Consider the following 22,106-nt stretch of genomic DNA (forward strand, 5'->3'; position numbering starts at 1 on the left):
CTGAGTATGAGCATCTCTAAAGATGGACAAAGCACTTTGGTATGGGTATTATCACCTACCTGGAACTGAGAATATAAAATTTTCAACAGCTTGCTTTTTGTAGCTCCCTGTACATTGCCTGCGTTTGAATGAGTAGGATCTTGCACTGCTACTTTCAACATCACTTCAAATACTGACTGTCCAGTTTGATTTAGCCCATACTTAATGTGTATGTCCAGAGTAACTTTAAATCCATACCCAGGATTCGAGCTCTCACATAAGCACACTCATACTACGTGCATGTATTTGCCTGGACACAGATGTTTAGTCTGGCTTGTTAAGTCTCTATTTGTATGGGTGTGATGATTTTTTTCATATTCTATTGTTCAAGTACAATGGAGTTTGCTTAAGATGCCACTCAGTTACAAAAGGTACAACTCACATGGTTAAACTGCTCTTATTTTGATTAAGGAAGAGGAAAACAAGGAATTTGGCTTCATTTAGAATAAATATTCACAGTTTGTCCACAGACAACTTGGACTGCATAGGTAGGCTGCAAGGGAATTAGGAATGTCTTTATATCAAGTCAGGATGGGAAATGTGAAGCTAAGGTTTATTCCACATTCTACCAAATAGGTAAATGACCAATCAAAACCCTAAATATCAGGAAATGAGGCTAGAAACACTATTCGATTAATTGGATTCCAGTCTCATACTTAATGCAACCAGAAATTACTTCGTTATATTTAAAGGAATTGTGATTCCTTGCAGCAAGACTGACTTCTGTCTCAAAGTCTGCAAAATCACAGGTAATATTTCCAATATATGCAAGCACCAGAGTGAACATGTAAGGGAATACAAAATACTCCCTTTTTCCAGCTGGTGATACCTTTACCTGGATGAGGGGACAGAGTGTACCCTCAGCAAGTTGGCTGATGACACCAAACTGTGAGGACTGGCTGATTCCCCAGAAGGCTGTGCTGCCATTCAGCAGGATCTCAACTGGCTTGAGAGTTGGGCAGAGAGGAACCTCATGAGGTTCAACAAGGACAAGTACACAGTCCTGCATCTGGGAAGGAACAACCTCAGCCACCAGTACAGGCTGGGGGTCGACCTGTTGGAGAGCAGCTCTCCATGAACATGAGCCAGCAATGTGCCCTCGTGGCCAAGAAGGCCAATGGCGTCCTGGGATGCATGAAGAAGAGTGTGGCCAGCAGGTCAAGGGAGGTTCTCCTCCCCCTTTACTCTGCCCTGGTGAGGCCTCATCTGGAGTCCTGTGTCCAGTTCTGGGCTCCTCAGCTCAAGAGGGACAGAGAACTTCTAGAGAGAGTCCAGCGCAGGGCCACAAAGATGATCAGGGGAATGGAACATCTTCCTTACAAGGAAAGGCTGTGGGAACTGGGGCTGTTTAGTCTAGAAAAGAGGAGACTGAGGGGAGAGCTCATTAATATTTACAAATATCTAAATGGTGGGTGTCAGGAGGCTGGGACATCCCTTTTTTCGATGGTAGCTAGCAACAGGACAAGGGGTAATGGGATGAAGCTGGAACACAAAAGGTTCCATTTAAACATAAGAAAAAACTATTTCACTGTGAGGATGACGGAGCCCTGGCACAGGCTGCCCAGAGGGGTTGTGGAGTCTCCTTCCTTGGAGGTCTTCAAGACCCACCTGGACATGTTCCTCTGCAACCTGATCTAGGTGAACCTGCTTCTGCAGAGGGGTTGTACCAGATCTGTAAAAGTCCTTTCCAACCCCTACCATTCTATGATTCTATGATTGAATCTCCTCCTTCATAACTTTCTCATAGCATGAGAAAATGAATCAGATCTTGTGACCAGAATTTACAGTTTTCATATTAGAACAAGAAAAAAAAAATCTTTCATGTTCAATGAACATTTAAGGGATATAAAGGATTAAGTAGTTGACACGTATTCAGTATGTTACCAACTTCTAAAGTAGTTCATTCTTGGTACTGGGCTTGATTTTTCAATAGTCATTTACCACTTGAGGAATTCCTCACAGGAATATGCAATAATCACAGAATAAAGCACCTGGTTCTCATATAGAAAAACACAATGTCATTTTCCCCCTTCTACACCTCAGCAAAAATCAGCATTATTTCCTGTAAGCTCTACTGGATAAACAAAGAATTATGTCACTTTTTGTTCTGCCAACTTCTTACACATTTTAACTTCTCTAGCCATACAGGTGCTATAGAGAAGCTTATCTGCATGCTACATATGAAATATCTGAATAAGAAGCGTGTAAACAGTGACAGGAAGTTTGCCTCACTGTACTTGAGTACATGTCTCTAATTGTCGAAGGATGGAATAAATTGCATTCTGTCTTCTAAAATAACATGTATTTTAGCATGGAAAGTTAAATGTTGCCTACTGCATGTACTAAATATATATTGGGAGTCATGATAGTGACTGGAAGCCAAGTATGGAAGACAGAATTGCTGTCTTATATACACACAACAGCTCGTCTCTCACAAAGAGTCACTTTTGTACTACGATGGAACAATAAAGAGGGCTTAAAGTAGCTCCAAACATAAATGACAAGTATGACAATCATGACTATAGAGTTTACTTTACAAATACTGGATACAGGGACAGATGACAGGCATATGATAGATTGCATGGCTGCATGTTTAATAAATAAATGCATCGTAGGCCTTTGCAATTCATCACACAATTCTGACCAGATGATTTCTCTCTCAATCCCTCTCTCTTAGCAGTTGAGTGCTCTAGATGCCTTGGACAGCTTTAAGTAGTTCCAGTTAAAAATGAACAAAAAGAGAAATATTTGCTTTTTTCTATTCATACATTTAGAATATTCTCTCCATATTTTACCTTCCCAGAATAGGTTTCAGTTCTGGACCCAGTAGCACATTTTCTAAAGATAAAAATGGAATGAGTTCAAAGTTTAGTATTCTACAGCCCTGTCACTGAAAAAGAAAAAAATCCAGCTGCTCAATGAAAAAGACAAAATTCATTTCAGTCCTCAAAGGTTTCAGTTCTAAGGAAAAAAAAAGAAAGCATAACACATAGAAAAGACATTTAAGGATGTTTGGAGAGTGCATGAACCCTAGATTTTAGACTATGAATGACTGAATTGCTAGTAACAAAGAAATTTGCCTGTGAATACTGTGAGAAAGGACACTAAATCAATCTGCTCATGCTTTTAGAATGCGAAAACTCAGGCTGACAAACCTTTCTATAAGAACACATCTTTCTATATTGGCCTTAAACCTGACCTATTCCTATGCACTTGTTCTTAAGCACATATACCAGCCTTGGACGCAATTGCCATAAATATACAGGCAATATATAGGCAATATAATAGCCAATCTAAATGGGGTTTTTTTTACCCTTTGCAAGAATTTCTAGAGTAAAATTTTGATCTTATGTCTGGAAGACACCATCACAGTAGCATCACCTGCAGACAGGATTTAATCTTCATTTTCCTTTTTGTGATGAAATCGATTAAAAAAAAAATCTAGAAAAAAATTTTATTTTCAGTCGCTGAACAAACCAACTCAGCAAACTAAGTTTAATTTTATGGCATTCTTAAAGAACTGAAAATCTCTGTGTAACTGCGGTATCTATTGGCTTAAAATTTCCCTTCAGCGTTACTCTTACTTGCTACCTCCTGCAGATACATGACAACATTGGCTCCCTCTGGTGGTCAACGGAAAAAAGTTTTATACGGCGAGTCAGTAGAATCTGTGCACCAGGAAGCTTCAACTGTTTCTAATTCACTGGATTTCGTCGGGGTTGAGCACATCCATCAGTTATTAGAACGGGTTTAATCATAAATGATACATCTGTCGTTATTTCTAAAGAGCACTGAATGTCACTAACATTGGAGTCTTAATGCTGGACTTTGTTTTGATTTGTAAGTTATCTATACATTTACTAGTCCTCTGAAAGAGAAAAATAATATTTTCCAGTTTGCTTGGCTTGAGTTTTTTGTTTCTCACCTCAGATGTCTTACCATGAAGGACAGTGTTTGAGCAATGCTGTTTGGTAGTGCAGATAAATCCTGAATATAGGTGTTTCTTACTAACTCTGGTAAGAGAACTTCAGTGACAAAGTGTTGTACAGTACTCAATTTGTTATTAACCTCTCTATGCCGTTCTCTTAACTCTTCTAATGTCTCTTTGGTTAAAACAAAAGGAGTAAACCCAAGCAAATATCTTTTTGTATTCCTGCTAATCCAAGATGCCATCAAACTCACCTAAACTGACATTTCTTCTTCTGATTGAAAATGACAGAAAAAGAAAAAGTATTCTCCTCCAGAAGACAAATCAAGGGAAAGTTAGAAATCCTGGGTTGAAGCCTGGAACAAGCAGGGATTCCCCAACTGTATCTCAGTGCTGAGCTGGTGCTGAGGAACCAAACTTCCAATGAGTTCCCATTCCCATAATCACACTTTGCTTAAACACTTTATCCTCTTGCACGCACACTATTACTGAATTAACAGTTGTGAAACAGAAGATCTATGAAGTTCCACTGATTAGATTTGGATTTAATGACTGTCACTGGAAGCTCTTTCCCACACTGTGTATAGTAATGGGAGGTTTTAAACATTCTAATATTATAGTTTAATTTCTTAAGATGATTTCTTGTAAAGATGCAGCAAGTTTTATTCTTTTTTTAAAGTTCTGTTTAATACTATATATGTACATCGCACTTATGAAATGGTAAGAGACAAAGGATATGAGCTAGCATAAGCAAGCGTGTTTTAAAAGATTCCAAAAGGCAGAGCTGGCTAGCTTAAACAAGCCATAAAAATATTTGACATAGGAATATCACAGAAAATGTTAGTTCTCACAAACAGATTTTCAGAAGTAAATTCTACATCTTGATTTTTTTTAAAAAAGTAAATTGTGGGTAAAGATGAGTAATTAACTTTTTGAATTTCCACCTAGAGCTTTTAAGAGTCTGAGCAGACCAGCTTAAAAGAGACAATTTTTCCACAACAAATTTGTCAGCTGTGTCAGAAGGGGTCACAGCTGTATTCCTTCAAAGCAGGGAAATTTTTTCATCTAAAATGTAATTTTGTAGAAAACTCAAGCCTCTTAAGTTAAATCGATGTCAATGCAATGAACTGCTTATACAATACTCTGTACTTCGAAATCATACTCAATATAAAAAACTTTGTTTCACCACTTTGTTGTTGCATTTTTATGCTAGCCTGAACTCCACAGTGCATGTAACTTTATGGAGTTACAAATAGGAAGTAAATAGAGTAATGAGAATGGGTAAATTAAGTTCCTAATCTTCACATTGTGAACTCCTACCAGTTTAGATTTTTTTAAGTGAAGACTTACAATTAAACTATTGTCCTGTCTTAAGAAGCTTTTACAAAGTACCTGGCAGCACAGAGAGTTCAATTTTATTCCACTTCTATTAGAAGACCCTTAGGGTATTGAGTGTACCTTCTGTAGCATCACTTAAAGCTTATTAAGTACGTCATACTTGTATTAAAAAACGTCAAACCCCTTTTCAGTCGTGTTTCATATTATCTGTAGGAATGCTTTGCTTTCTTATTTTCCATTTTGCCTCCCTGGAAAGGATTCAAGATGAACGTGATTAATTGCTTGAGGGTAAACCAATAATTTTTCATCATTTGAATTAGAGTTCTGTATCATAACTCATTTAAATAACATAAATGTCTTAAGTCACAGTACGTGTGAAGTCAGAATAGTTCTGGGTGTGTGTGCTGTTGCAAGTCATAAAACTTATGTCTCTGCTTCAGAATGATTAAAAATACATGTCTTATGGGCCTTTCACATGAAAGACTTTTTTCAGCACATAGAAGTTTTTGATAAGTACAATCCTATAGCTGATATTTTAATTATAGCTCACTGAGTATTCCTAGTACAACTGTAAAAAAAGAGACTTGTGGAACAAGATTTATCTTGAGCAAACAGTGTTTGTATCTTTTGTTACAGAAATAGAACACACACCTTGATTTCCATGGGATGTCTCCAGCATCAAGATGAAATTACTCCTATTAAGCATCAGGATGAAAGAAGTAAAGCCTATGAATCAGTGCATTTGGTACTGGTTCTTAGCATTCCTTTTAAGCCCCTTACAGATCTTACAGATCTTTCTGTTCCTATTTTTCTCGTCAGCTTGATTGATAACCAAGATATAGAAAGAATCTTGTACGTCAGCTTGTCTAGGCCACACCTAGTTATAGTTTTCTTCCAAAGGAACAGAACATACGCAATGAAGGAAAAATCAAATATATGAATGTAAAATGTTATAACTACGTTAACAGAAAAAACAAACCAAACCAAACCAAAATACTTTTTTTTGACATTTTCATTAAATCTGTAGACAGTACTGAAAGTAAGACATCCTGTTCCAAAACCACATTCTTTGAAACACCAAATCAAATGAAACCATGGTTCAAAATAAAGAGATTATTTTGAAAAAGAACAGACAAATGCACAGATAACCTTTCCGAGGCTGATATATAGATTTAGATAACACAGCATTCAGTTCTGGAGCATATATTTCACAAATGAGTATGAACCACAGCCAAAAATAATCAATAGTAATTAAAAGAGAATGTGCAAGTTCAAAAAGAAAGGAAGCCAAAATCTCAGTCAGAAAAAAAGGTTCTCTTTCAGCAGGGGAGGAAGGAAGGCAACAGAAGAATCAGGGTAGTAGAGGCAACTGGAGATTCAGAGGTATGAAGGTCATAGGAAGAGGCAAGGTCTGTCAGACGCGCTTGGAATATGAAGGAAATGATGCACAACAGTAAACTGTTGGGGAAAAGAGTTAAAAGATAAAATTATCAACACTGTGTAGGTCAGACAGCAGAATGGCTAGCATGCTCAGTAAGGTTAAAGGAGGTGTAGCTGCATGGGCACACATATTAATATTTGGAATCTCACAGATGCTTTGAGACTGACTCCCTGCACTCATGTACAAGTGAACTCAATCCCAACAGCATAACACTTACTGATACACAGTATGTCTACAAATTCTTGGCTTGAATTTTAATTCTCCAGAAGGTAAAAGATGCATGATGTTGGAGACTCAACTATATTCTTTAGCCTCAGAACAGGCTGGATGAGTAAAAGCAGTGATGGCAGTATAAGCTTCCCAGGTCACATTTTCAAGTTTTCTTGCTTTAAAGAACATGTCTAAGAAAGAAGAGTCTAGGTCACTTAGATAGATGCCTTCTGAGGCCTTACACTATGACAGACCGGCAAAATTCCCTACTCAGCAGCCCGCAGTTCTCAATTTAGAACCATATGTAAAAAAATGCAGTTTCCTCTCCATGAGTTTTTATACCTATTTTTGCTTCAAGTTAACTAAGTCCAACTCTCAGAGACTATCCCTAATGACTGTGAAAGACTAGATCATTTTCAAGGTGATGGTGACCAAATTGCTTGTGAAACTGTCACAGTTTTTGTCAAGTGGCTTGTATGACCGGTTAACATGTAAAGAATATAATCAAAACCATTAAAAAATAGAGATGAGGACAAGGCTCCTTTTTGTTCTTGTTCCTTAAAACTAATCTTGTACTATCTGTCAACTAATATTACACACCATCCATACAAAATAACTGGAAAATGCTTATACCCAATCCTGCATCCTTTCAAACTCTCTGATTAAATGATGACTGATTATTTTGATCTATAGTTAAAAACAAATACGCATTCAAATAATGATCTGACATCTTTAGAGGCAGAATATTTTCTGAAATTAAAAATTTAATCACTTGTCAAGCCCTTGTGCCCTTACTAGTGAATCCTGGGTTCACTAGTACTTTGTCCAGTATCAGATTGAAGAATTTAACTCCAGGATCTCATTCTATGAAAAGGCAAATTATTTATTCTTTTTCAAACAGCTTTTAATTTCTTGCTGCATTTCTTAATGATAGCCAAACAAAGGGCTAATCAGGGAGGTTCATGGGAATATGGCATTTATTCTAATGAGCTAGTTGGAAACCTTTCAAGGCAGCATGTTTTAGTTGTTCATCTAGGTGCAACAATCTTTCAGTGTATGCATTCTTTACCAAGGGTAAGTAGCACAGAGCTTACTACCGACTCATTTACTTGGCATTCACAAGCTAAGTGACATAGCCAAATGTCACGCAACAGAGGTGACAGTCTCCATTTCTGCATTCCCAAAGCACAGTCAGCTGTAGAGTATGTAAATGTAGAGTAATGTAGGCCATGAACAATCTGATCAAGTAAGATAAACGAGGAAGGATCTTTTAAATATATCATTTTACACACACGTACAACTTGCAGTTAAGGGTCTACCAGACTATAAGTTAAGAGGAAAGGCCATGTAATGAGAATACAAAGATTAAAGAGCAAAAACTGTGAGGAATAATTATACTCGTTTGTTGAACGGGTTCTTACCATTAGTCAGAAAAGGCCAAGTATCTTACTGAAAGCCCTATTCATGAATGATTTGCACTCCACAAAAGTTTGGAAAACTCCAGAAAGAGTGATTACCACCATCCTCTATGAAATGAAAACTCCCCAACACAGGTTTCCCATAGCAAAATGGCATAATTGTGTGTTTCCTGGGAAGGAGTGAGGAGTGAGGCATGGTGCCTCACAGACAGTGGCAGATAATAGGGAACAAGAATTTAAATTTCACATGATCACAGAACTTTAATTTCTGAATGGGAATCTAATCTTGTGAAAGACAAACTGCTGCTGATAGTCAGCAAAGGAAGACGACAATCCTTATCAGAGAAAGCTGTTTTGAGAATGATTTCAGAACAAATATGCCTTTCATCAGTACCTGGCATCAGTACCTTATCCTCCTTCCCACCTTGTACTATGAGAAAACACATTTACTGAGGTTAGAAAGATTGAATTTTTTTGTTCTGTGAATCAACCGTCAAAGTCCTATTTACACTGCTTGAGGCATTCTCAGGCAATAAAAACAATCATTGCAAAACTCTGTTCTTAAACTGCTCAATCGCTACAGTACCTAAGCACCTTTCAGAATGGCATTAGGCAATATAATTAGCATCTGTCATATGTGCTACTTTCTCTCATGGATACAACTACACACATTTCCCTTGTGTAAATCTATCTATATATCTTTACCTAGGTAGGGCATTGTATAATTATAAAGCTAAACTTGCTCTTCTCCAACACCTGCTTTACATCTAAAATAAGTACCCACTAAGTACTATTCTTTTGCTCTCAGTAAATTGAGGATAATAAAAGCTCATGTTATGTTTCCACGTACAAGCTTAATCAAATCCTTTTGGCTGGCATATTGTATTTGTTTAAGAGCAAATGATCAAGCTGATAAAATCAGAGCTTCATTGATTAAAGAGTATTTGATCACTAATGTAGATCAGGAAAGTATTGCAAAACAACAGTGGTAGAAACTCAAATGAAGCAGAAATATTAATGCAAAGAAGGCCACAATGGATTTTTAATAATGAAAACATTGTAGGCAAGCTGATGGTATCTAGAAAAAAAAAAAAGTATTAGATGACTTCTGTGCATTAACTGGTAAAAATGAATTAGGGTTAATCCTCAATTAGATTCAAGGTTTTTGTTACTATGGATTGCCTTAGCTTCCTTCTCTCCTCCCAGTCAAACTCAACCATCTGTAGTTCCTCAGCACAGATTTTAAAAACAATGCTTTTGATTTAGCTAGTATCCAACAGCAAACACACTAACATTAATCTATCAGAGTAACTGCTACTTGCAAAATAATTTTGGAAAAGAAAAGTCCTGGAAAAAGATCTTTTGTCAAATTAGTAGCTAGTAGAGACTTTTTTTTATCCCATGCTTAGCAGACATGCTCCTAACCTTCAAAGGAAGTGTGTCCATGAGATGCCATAATGAGCAGAGCTTTGCTGCCTTTACAGGATCTACATGGGTGTGCAGGGCAAGCCCCCAGGGAACATAATATGAGATCAAAGACTTGAATTGTGTACAAAGATTTAAAGACAGTCAATGGATAAGCACAAAAAAGTAGCATGAAAACATGCTTTTCAAAAATACACAAGGATGTGGAAAATATTGTATTTCTTTGCCTGCTGTTTTACCACAAGAAGGAGAGCACACAAAGGACTATCAAGAGCTGGCAAGGAAGATGTAGCCATTAGGACAAGAAGGTTTTTTAACAATGTACAGCTCCTGGAAATGGTTGAATTTTCCTAAGAGGGATACCTTATAGATTTTAACCTAGACTGATAGATTTATGGGCTCTCAAAGTATCTCATCTCTGGAGAGACAGAAAAAACATGTTAGTAGAGAAAAACAAACACGGAAAATTAACACAAGACGACAGATTTTTGCTTCTAGCTGCACAAAGTCACAAGGTGTGATGGTTGTTTTGAAATGTTTCCATACAAGTATCATCCACACAACTCTTTCCAAGCAATTGTTTTGTTTACTTTATATTAATTAGTTGCACTGCATTGGGCATTTTAAAAGACAACAGGCTGGAAAAAAAGGGAAAAAAAGAGACATGTATATCTAGAGAGCAGAGAGGAAAGTCTGGAAAAGCTATCCCTGAGAGTAACCATCAAAAGAATGGAAATGCAAATACATGTATTTTCAAACATACGTTTAGGTACCAGCTCTGTTGGTGCTGTAACATCTGCTTCTCTGTAACAGACTGCTGGATCCACAATGTTTCTGTCAGAAGGAGGGTAAGGTGGGGGTGGGGGCAGCATTAACTGGGGTGGACCACGAGTGGTACCTCTAGGAGGCTTTTGTGGCACCTGCCGTCCATCACCTACAGGAGGATCAATTGACTAGTCACTTCATTGCAAGATAATAATTGCTTTGTTTATTGTTATTTTTAAAACACACATTGATTTTCCCTTACCTGCATCCAAAGACTCTCTGGAGTTCTGCTCTCACTTACTCGCAAATAATTATGGGAGAAGGAAATGCTAGGTCTGTTTTAAGCCAATAGCAATGGGATAAGAATTGAGCCCAGCACATACATGTACATCATAAGCAACAGCTAAAATTACCAGTTTTGGTAGACAGAAGAAAGGAGGAAAAAAAAAGTTCAATAAAAAAAAATTGAAAAAAACTATGTAAGGAAATGTGAAAAATCTGTTTTATTTTATCTTCTTAAGTGCCAAACTGCCTGCATTTGTTGACCTCTAGGATACTTTATGTGACTATTTTCCTGACTTTTTGAGTAAAAGAGGAAGATGCCTCGGGTCAGTATTTTGAAGTAGGCATCTTGACAGGTTTTCTTTTATTTTTCTGAGTAGGTTTTTCGTTATTTTGACACTGTGGAGAGGCAGATGATTAAGTCATTTTTGGTTTTGTGGAGTTTTTTTTTTGGTAAAATAGTGTTTCAAGCTATCAAAGGAAATGCTACTAACTTTGGCTGGGGGCTTATTTCAATGCTGTTTGTAATAACTATATATATGCATCTTTGCACTGTATTAACTATCTGCAATGTTAAAAAGCTGCTGCCAGTTTGTAATGTACAGATCTAGAGCTATTACATTTTGGAAAGTCCTTAAAAGCTGAAAATGCACTCAGGAACCATTACTACTTGCTTATTCTGCTCTCATACCCTGCCTTAAGCATCTGCTATGGTCACTGTTGAAGATGGATGCTGGTAGACACAGACCTCTGGTCTCAACCATTGTGATCATTCTTATACTCTCAAGCTCATGCTGTGGTGCTGCTAAGAAGGGGAGTAAAACATACCTTTATGATTTTCTCCTTTGGAGTCACTAGCTTCCAGAGATTCGAGACAAAATTGTGCAGATCCTTTTTTACCATTTTGAGAAAACTGTACACAACACTTTGGGTCAGAATAAGTGATTCTGCATTGAATATTGAAGTGACTTTGACAGTTTAAGAATATTTTTATAGGATATTTTGCTTTGATTCATGTGTCTAACTTGGGAGATACATAGATAGCTTTAATCCTTTTTCCATCACGTGGCTGTCTATTTCTTGCAGCACATTTTCTCCCTCACTACAGTCTTGCTTTTTTCACAGCTTTTCTCTCTTGCTTTCAGAGCCATCTGTGCTTTCTCATCGTTTTCTTGCAAAGGCCCTGAAGAAAGGCTGTTTTACCAACCTTCCCTTGCTGTAAGATTTTTTCTTGTTAATGAATGCATTCATTCAAGAAAGTATCATAAAATGAAAAGAACTGAAGACAGGGCTACTGTGGGACTATTTCTTTGTCAGAATAAAATAATAAGGCTCTATTTAGGTAAATGATACTACAGAATCTTGCATCAGCAGAGCCTGGCCAGCAAGCACTTGTGTACACAGTACAGAAAGGACCAAAAGTGGCTCTGCTCCGGTTTATTTCATCAGTAACATTTCCAGCATTAATACAAAGTAAAATGAACACTATAAAAAAGTTAAGGCACCAAATGTTGTCTATTAGTGACCAGTAGCAGGGCAAAGCATGAGACTGTGACATCTGCGGTGGTTAAAAGTAAGCCAATTTGTTGAAAACTCCTGTGTTACACGGCACAGCGATAACGTTCCCCTTACAGGGTTTAAATAAGAGATGTCAATGAAGTTGAACATGTCACAAGATAATGGTCTCCTGCTGCTACATAAATGCTGAGGCATTAAATGTGAAGCATTTACTGAAAATAAATGTTGGATCAAAGCCAAGAGGTTTCTTTCTAAACTGTGAGGCATTTGTAATGTAAGCAATTATGTATGACAGGATGTCATATCTGAATGTCTTAGGCACTTTATGAAACATGAGGTCAAAGGCACGAACTGAAGTGCATTGAGAGCATTACGGCACTTGAAGAATGACTCTCTTAACATATTGAAAAATGAGTTCCAATATGTGGGGTTATTATTATGTCATAGCTTTTACCCATCATAAAATCACTTTGTTTGCTAAAAGCATAATCTTGGGGTCCTCACTTGGGCAAAGCTCCCACCAGTTAATAAGCCAGCAGTCAGATAATGACAGAGGTCTGGGAGAATGTTTTTCAGTCTTCCTGGATGAGAGCAAATGTTGGTGTCAGATACAGTTAAAGGCTAGAGTTTCTTTTGTTGTCTCCAACAGTCCTTGGAGAGCAACAGTTCTTATTAGCTAAAGACTCATCAGAGATTGATTTGTAATAAAACTGGGGGCTAAATACAAAAGAAAAGCTTCACTGAATATGGTTAATTGATGTCAAACTGTTGCAGGACTACAGGAAAAGAAAAATGTCTTGAGGCTTTAAGAAAATGAAGAAATACTCAACCAGTTTGATCGGCTTCAGATGCATTTAGAGTTGCCTGTCTTATCTCCATGTACTAGCATTTCCATTTACTGTTTTTTTCCCTATTTCCATTTACTAGCAAAACCACCATGACCTTAAAGGCACACAAGCAGGCTCAGGCATAGTGCTGTTGGATATCCAGTTTGTACCAAACACTCCAATCATCTGATGAACATTATCTTTTTTTACTACCCTATGGTTCTCTGAATGGTGACATTTAAAAAAAAAGAAGGAGGTAATAAATAAAGACTTATTTCCAGACTTCCATTCTGCAGAGAAATGCATTTTTTTCCCTCAAGTAAAAAAAGTTGTCAAATTCACAGCACAACAGAATTAAGCAAACTTTGAATAGTATGCATTGAAAGCACATGCACATGATTACGTAGAAGAAAAGAACACCTCTCACCCATTGTGCTCTTCCTCTTGTCTTCCATGTCTTCCATCCTGTTTGGCATGGCAGGAGTTGGTGGAGCAGATGCAGTTGGTGGAAGAGGGGCACGTCTCTTTTTTTTCTGTAAATCGTTTAAGGATGCTCCTTGAGAAATCTAGCAAAATTGAAAAACGGGCACGGTAAAGGATATGTTTTGTTGATGTTGTCAGTTGTTGGCAAAAAACCCAAAGTGATTGTCATATGACTTAATTTCTCTGCACAGTATATTCATAATGAGCATTTATAGTGACAACAGGACACTAAATAAGATGGATCAGAAGAGGTATAGTATACTATTTCACTCAGAAGGAAAGGGACAAGAACTGCAGATGAATGTTACAGCACAAATATTACTCTGGAAGACACTTGACATTTCTGATAAAAGAGAACTAGATAGTCCAACACTCAGCAACACACAGTATGAAACTATGTATGCTGTTATGCTTGAGCCATAACCTTGTTGTTTCATTGGTTTCTTCAGATGTTAAATTATGGTTAAATACTCCAGTCGTTATGTGTAGGCAATAAACTCTCCATTTATTTTATTTTCCTCTCAAATTCTTTTTTAAGGGCTTCTGAGAGAAGAATCAAAATTGAAAGTCTGCTTACACGATGATATGAGATCATACCGTACTCTATTTATGTCTACTGGACTTCGCAGACATAGTTTTGAAGATCTGTAACACCTCAGCTTCCAATAATTGCAACATGCTGGCTGGCAAGCCAAGACTTCATTACTGTTTGTGTTGCTTTTAAAAACACAAAAAGTTTTAGTACGAGTGACTTGGGTTTCACTGGGTTGCATAATATTTTCTGTAGCTTTTTGGAACTTTTTCTGGAAAAATAAAAATAATAATCATAAAATAAAAAACAAGTAGGAAAACCTGTTGAATTTTTTTATTTGTAAGGTACTGACAACACTAGACAGAGCCAGGCTCAGCTGAGGGAGAGGGTAATGGGAGCTGCCCACACATAGCATGCTGTTAGCATTCCTCATCATGACTTCACTGCTCTATCCACCCTGATACTCCCCAGACCTGAAGATATGTAATATACAGAACTGCCCAGCAGTTTTCTAGTATTTAAAAGGCCCAAACAATAATACTACTACTACTACTACTAATAATAATTCCTTTAATCCAGAGGATCAACAAACCATTAAAATATATTTTCATGTAGGAGATTTCATTAAACAAATGGTAGCTTCACATTGCTGAAAGCTATTTCAGAGTTCAGAGGAAAGTCACTCATTTATACATCTTTTCCTACACTGAGTGAACACTCTGAGAATAAATGAATTTTACAAGGAGTAGGACATGAATAGAGCCTCCCTCACCTAGCCTTCCTTTTCACAATTGGGAAGGTCTTAGGTTATAAACCACAAATATTTTGTTCCCATCTTTCAGGGTTAATGCACCTTTCAGGGTAATGATTTAACCACCATGCCACATGACAACTGGATGCTCTCGACAACCTGCCTCCTGCACATGGAGAAACTTGGTAGTAATTGCATTGGATACAAAGCAGGTTAACCAGGATGAGATGCAGCTATGTAGCAAATAGGCTGTAAAAGGTGGAGGGGATGGAGGGTGGGAAATAAAAATGTCTTGGTCTTATCTCCTCCTACCATAGACTATTTCTGCATTTTACATTGAATGTCCACTGGATACAGCATATGGCTAAAGCCAGTGAGACCAATCTAGATAAAGTTAGGCATAGTAAATGGGCAAGGATGTTAATAGTAACTAGTGATTTAGCAGAGTTCAATTTTAGTCACCAAACTTCACGGAATTTGAAAAATTAGGCAAACCTATAAAAGAGCACTAGGCCAAACTTTATGGAATGAATACAACAAATTTTCAGGGCTCCTCTGAAAAACTTTTGCCCAAAATTACGGTACTGCTCTATATTAAGATGGGAGACCTCTCTTGATGAAGAAACTGCCTGCCAGTGATTGGGAATTGACTGAAGTTGACTGAAGTTGAATCCTACTCCCCCATCCCATTCAATTCTAATAGCATCAGAATGCTCAAGATTGAGCTAAACATGGGAAATTGTTCAGTGAAACAAATACATGAGGCTTTGGTTTACAGAGGAGGAATTACAAAGAGGATAGCTACCTACTTCTGGATTCTCCATGTCTATTTGAGGCAGTTTGCAAGTAGGCACTTGGAAAAAAAATCACATTCTTCTGCACTGTATTTTAAACAACTAAGGACATGTGAACATTTAACACTGTGTCTTGATTCTTCAAGATACTACCTTACAAAAAAAAAGTGATTTAAAAGATAAGTCTATAAAATTTTGAGTATCAAGGCTGGAAGTAAGGAAAAGTGTGTTTCTACCTGAAATGAGAAAGGTCACTAATTACCCTTCCCCAAAGTACAAGATGAGTAAAGGCTGTTAGTTTGGTATGGTCAAATTCCTGAAAGATATATTACTGCTTTACGAACAAGAAAAGATCCTTGCTAGAAGAAGATCCTTGTTAGAAGCCAGTTTATCTTTTAACTTCTACGAATTCTTATTTAGTTGAATCTTCTGAGGAACATTTAGATAGCTTAGATGGTTGACCACCTTCTAAAGCCAAAGAAAAGGCTAGAAAATTGCTAGTACACAATTGCAATAATGCAAGTTTGGTCAAATACACACACAAAAATACTTTATTATACTGTCAACTACATGCAGTATACTTTGCAAACACTAATAAGAAGACAAGAAGCTTGTTTAAAGTCAGACACACTTCAAGCTATTGAAGTGTCTAGTTGAAGAACAGGTCATAAAAGCCGTTAAAGTACTTTTTTAATGCCAACCTCTCTAAACCAATTAGGCTAAACATAAATGGAAAAAACACAAAGAACATTCTGTTTCTCTTTTTTTTGCAATTGCATATAACAAAACAACAGAACTTTAAAAAAATTGTTATGGCTGGCTGCTTCTTTTATAAAGAAATCAAGCCTTAACAACATTAGCTGGAGTAATTTCCCATTGAAAGTTAGTTACAGGAGTTCCCCTCTGAGCGTAAGAAACTATTTCCTCATCTCAGCACTTGTGCTTCACCTATGTAGTATTTTTAAATAGAAGAAATTATTAGGTCAGCTTCTGTTACGTAACAAATACGCAATTTTTAAAGATGTTAATAAGTGTTCTCTAACTACAATTAACGCTATCAACTGAGCTAGAGATTAATAAAGTGGGCCAAAAGGACTTCAGTCTGGCAAATAGTGTCACTTCTGTTTCCATATTGATGAGACTACTTATAATGCAAAACCATTAAATCATGTCATGGCTCATATGTTGTTTGAAAAATACCTCCAATATTGCAGACAAAATAGCTCAGGAACACGCTGAATGTGTTTTCTTTCTGTCAAAGCTCAACATCTTTATTAAAAGCTAAGGACTTTAGATAAAATTTTAGAACATTTAGAGCACAAGAACAATGTTATGGGAAGATCACACGTCAAAATTATGTGGAAAAAATCCTTCAAAGCTAATGCATTTGACAGTCACAGTTTACTTGTGAAAGATCCATGGCTTCTGTAAGAGTGGTTGTATAAACTGAATTTGAGTATCCTCATCCATAAGGGTCCAGTATTTTCTTTGGGTTAGGTTGCACTGAATATCAGTTCATGAAAAATATTAAAGGAGGCTGAAGGAAACAAAACCCACCACCACCACCAAAACTTCACAAAACGTTCAAAGACAAGAAGGTTTTCAGATAGAGTTGCAATGTGAGTGCTGTGTGCTTTGCCTGTCTTCTACTTAGAGGTCAGATATTGATTTTGTCTCTATCAACCCTTTCCTATTAATCTTCCTAACTGAAATGTTTATCTAACTACTTTCCAAGTCATCTGGCAAAAGCCACCTTTTAATTCACAGACCAAATCAGGCCTAAATTTACTGCAGGTTTACTGCTCCCAAAACTAAGCCTCTCTCTGTAAGCCAGAAACTACTATCATTAATCTGTACTCCTCTGTCCCTCCACTACTTACCAACATTTGCAGTCCACTTGATAACATAGACTACTTATCTGTCATCTAAATCATTACTTTGACCAGAAACAAATCTGACTCCACTATCTCCAAAGACAGATTAAAAATACCACAATAGGACACTCAGAGAGCCCCACATATGTAAGTCTGTTCTGTTAAAGAAGCTTGCACACTCTTGCAGTAGGTGGTCAAGAAAAAGGGACTAGGCTTTCTAACCTTAGAAAGTGCACATAGGGCATCCTTGTTAGATAACAATGTACTGTAATGTTGCAATTACTGCAGTTATATCTCGACTAGTAAAGAAACTAGCAACTACCAAGGTGCTCCAAAATTATGGTATAGCCAGGTAAAAACCCTTAACCTAACACTAGAAGTTCATCTATATGTTGTAGGCCTGAGGGAAAAATACCACGTTAACTTCATAAATGGATGCTGAAGGCTGTGTTGGTGCCTTCTGGAACTACTGCCTTTCAAGTAACACATTTTGTCCATTATCGAGCAGCTGAGGAGGACTTGATACTCTTCAAGGACTACTGTGTTGGGACCAGGAGACTGACCCACATTTTCTTCATTCTCCTGAGGCTGATGTTTAGTGAGAAGTATGGACATACAAGAGATACCCAATTTCTGAAGAACCAAGAAAGAGCTTGGAAAAAGAGCTGAGTGATCTCAGCCCTGAAGCACAACCAAGAACACAAACAAGGAAGAACAACTTAAAAAGTGCCATAGAAAAGCTTTCTTGGACTTGTACAATAAAAGCAAATGGCACCTTTTGAGGTAGCTGGAATTGGTCTTCCCTGAACAACTGCAGGTATCTGTGTTGTAGTTGATGTTTACACTTACTAGAGCAAGCCTGAAGAGATCTAAACAGTTCTAACTATGCCTTAACAGAAAATCCCTCAGTGGGCCTAGTGAATATGTCATTGAGATGTAAAACTAAAAAAAACATGCATAGTTTGTGTTTCAAAAAACAAATCACGCTTCCCAATGTTTGCATAAACATGACAAGAAACTTTGGTCCTATGGTAACAAGTTTTCTTTTTACTCTTGTTGCTATCATTTTGCCAATGAAAAGGAAAAATGCAAACTTGAAAACCTAACAGATTTCCCAGTTTGCTATTGAATGAAGTCTGCCTTAAAGTAATTCTCTTCCTGCTCAAATATTGTAGGTGTGAGTGACGCACATAGTCTATCAGTAATAGAATTACGTCTAGAATAAGGATTGTTTTTAAGGGTTGTCCCATAGTGGTTTGGCATGTGCAAATAAAACATTGCATAGTGTAGAATACAAACTGTGTAAAGAAAGCTTATATACTCTCTTGCTTCCTTCTCCCTTTCATGCAGCATTACAAATCAGGATCTTTTATTGTTTTATAGAATGCTTGCACTGTTGCAACTTCTGCCGAATTTGTATACAAAATGTCTTGTTCAGAGATACCAAGTGACCATTTGTACTAATTATTTTTCTGAGTAAATAAAAACCTCATAACATATGGATTCAATCACTGGCATGCCCTGACTACAAACTGGCTTCCATCATCCAACACTGACTTAACACACACTCTGATTTAAGCAAGCCAGACTCTGATGCACGTGCTGCTGCTGATATCATATGAGGTCAGAATACTTGTGGAATTAAGAGTATTTAAGACTGATCTGCAGAAAAATTCCGACTAAATTGTAACTGAACAAACAATAGTATCACTGCAAAGTCTGTGTGAGACCATCTGAACCCTCTTCCCTTCACAAAGAACTTTAAGAACTCTTGAAATCATTAAGAGCTCTAGAAACAAAAAAAAGACACATTTTATTAATAATTTTTAAACTCCTGATGGAACCACAACTGTGCCAATCCTTTATAGCACTGTATGAAAGACAAGTGGTAGGTTGGTATTTAAATAAGATTTATGGTCTAAGCATTTTTAAAAAATATTTTTCTATAATTTTGTACATAATTTAAAGCAGTTGAGAAGAAAATATTTTGATCCAAGAGGAGATGTTCTAGGAAAATCAGAGAGATAAATTTTCCATCTGCAGATCAGAGACATAAATCTGTCCAGTAAACTTGATGATATAGAAGCTACTCTATCCAGTGATTCTGCATTTTCACAGGGCAACAGATGCTTCAACACGTCTAGCTCTAGGAACGATGAGAAGTCTGTATTGAACATTAATATATCTCATAAAATACTTATTCATGCATCTAATATTCCCTGCAGAGGTCATACACTATTAGGTTTTTCACTGGCATAAAGCAAAAAGAAGAATTCTGGGAGCTCTCAAAGAAATTGGACAAATGAGCAATTCATGAGGATGACCACTATGTAACTTACATTGTGTTAAACTGTCTATTCAGCACTGGACTTCTCTACGTTATTTTCTTGTGGGTAGTACCCCATTTAATTTAATTGAAAGTAGAATGCTTAATCCACAACCACATTACTAAAAACACATCCTTACGTTGAAAAATGCATTACATGCGTTATCTGAAATGCTTAGTAGGATCCTTACTAGGATGCTTATTAGGATCGGCACAGGATCAAGTCGGAGGCCTGTGGCCAGTGGAGTTCCACAGGGATCGGTTCTAGGGCCAGTCTTGTTCAACGTTTTCATCAACGACCTGGATGAGGGGACAGAGTGTACCCTCAGCAAGTTTGCTGATGACACCAAACTGTGAGGACTGGCTGATTCCCCAGAAGGCTGTGCTGCCATTCAGCGGGATCTCAACTGGCTTGAGAATTGGGCAGAGAGGAACCTCATGAGGTTCAACAAGGACAAGTGCAGAGTCCTGCATCTGGCAAGGAACAACCCCATGCACCAGTACAGGCTGGGGATTGACCTGCTGGAGAGCAGCTCTGCAGAGAGAGACCTGCGAGTCCTGAGCTAAATATGAGCCAGCATTGTGTCCTCATGGCCAAAAAGGCCAATGGCATTCTGGAATGCATCAAGAATAGTGTGGCCAGCAGGTCAAGGGAGGTTCTTCTACGCCTCTACTCTGCCCTGGTGAGGCCTCATCTGAAGTCCTGTGTCCAGTTCTGGGCTCCCCAGCTCAAGAGGGACAGAGAACTTCTACAGAGAGTCCAGTGCAGGGCCACCAAGAGGATCAGGGGACTGGAACATCGTTCATATGAGGAAAGGCTTCAGGAACTGGGTCTGTTTAGTTTAGAGAAGAGGGGATTGATAGGTGATCTTAGTAACATTTATAAATATTTAAAGGATGGGAGTCAGGAGTTTGGGCCATCCCTTTTTTCTACAGTAGCTAGCAACAGGACAAGGGGTAATGGGATGAAGCTGGAACACAAAAAGTTCCACTTAAATATAAGAAAAAACTATTTCACTGTGAGGGTGATGGAGCAGTGGAACAGGCTGCCCAGAGGGGTTGTGAAGTCTCCTTCCTTGGAGGTTTTCAAGACCCACCTGGACATGTTCCTCTGCGACCTGATCTAGGTGAATCTGCTTCTGCAGGAGGATTGGACTAGATGATCTCTAAAGGTCCCTTCCAACCCCTACCATTCTATGATTCTATGATCCTATGCAATGCAACAGCACATTGTAAGACCAACAGACACAGAGGCACTAGAAATTTCTGGCACATAGAAACAGTTTTAAATAAGATACTACTTGAAAAACTTGTCATTTTGATAAAGTGCATAGATATAACAACACTGAAGAAATTAGCAAGCAGTTTCTCTGGATCAGTCATTAAGTACTGTACCTCTTGATTTTTCAGTGCTGCGTCTCACAAACCTGACAATAAAACAAATAATAGTAAACTGGAAGGGAGACTTTTAAGTAGGCCATAGGAATAAGTATTCTAGGACAGCACAACTGACATTTGGACTGACTAGGCCCTACAGCTCGTGTTACTCTGGATACACTACTGTCACATTGAACAAGTTCAGATGGGAGATTATGAGGCTACTGCATGCGTAAGTTCAAGTCCAGAATATAACACCAACTCCCTCTTAAAGCAGGACAAAATGTCCTGAGGCACCACTGGTCTATATCAGGGTGTTTTCCTTCTGGCTTTGAGGCAACTTGCCATGCTTCCTTGTACTGTAAAGTGTGTGGCCCATGTGCTGGCTGCACCCTGGCCATACTTGTGGCCTCAGCTTCTGAGCTGCTTTGCTGTTGGAAGTGCTTAGGTGCTATGTTAAGAGGGAAGTCTGGCTTATAAATAGAATGCAAACTGCCTTGACCTCCGAAAATACCCTTGCCATTAATATTTCAATCAGATGCCATAAAATATTGTATCATTTGGCCTACTTTTACTCTGCTTAATTTCAAACTGGTTTTTTTCTTATGATATAACTGGTATTAAACAAGCTTTAGTAATGAAATTTGGTATCTGTTATTAAAAAAACAGGTTGTGACTGCAAAAACATCTCAGTCTTAGTAATAGACAAAAAGTTCAGCATTACGGGACTTTACAGAAATGTCTACGCTCTTGTGCTATTTTATTCACAAAATGAAGA

At 37.7% G+C, this 22,106-nt stretch overlaps 1 protein-coding gene across 2 annotated transcripts in view; it reads right to left on the minus strand.

The window, feature by feature from the left end:
• Positions 1-22,106, minus strand: part of COBL (cordon-bleu WH2 repeat protein) — a 170,517-nt gene that overhangs the window by 40,870 nt on the left and 107,541 nt on the right. The window contains exons 8-9 of one of the 2 annotated variants that reach the window (XM_061994851.1): positions 13,619-13,757; positions 10,563-10,733 (exon numbers count right to left, since the gene is read on the minus strand). In XM_061994851.1, coding sequence (XP_061850835.1) covers positions 10,563-10,733; positions 13,619-13,757 — 310 coding nt within the window. The remainder of the gene's footprint in view (positions 1-10,562; positions 10,734-13,618; positions 13,758-22,106) is intronic. The other variant, XM_061994850.1, reaches the window with a different exon arrangement.

The sequence above is a fragment of the Colius striatus genome, chromosome 4 (genome assembly GCF_028858725.1).
Source record: "Colius striatus isolate bColStr4 chromosome 4, bColStr4.1.hap1, whole genome shotgun sequence".
Lineage (NCBI taxonomy): Eukaryota > Metazoa > Chordata > Aves > Coliiformes > Coliidae > Colius > Colius striatus.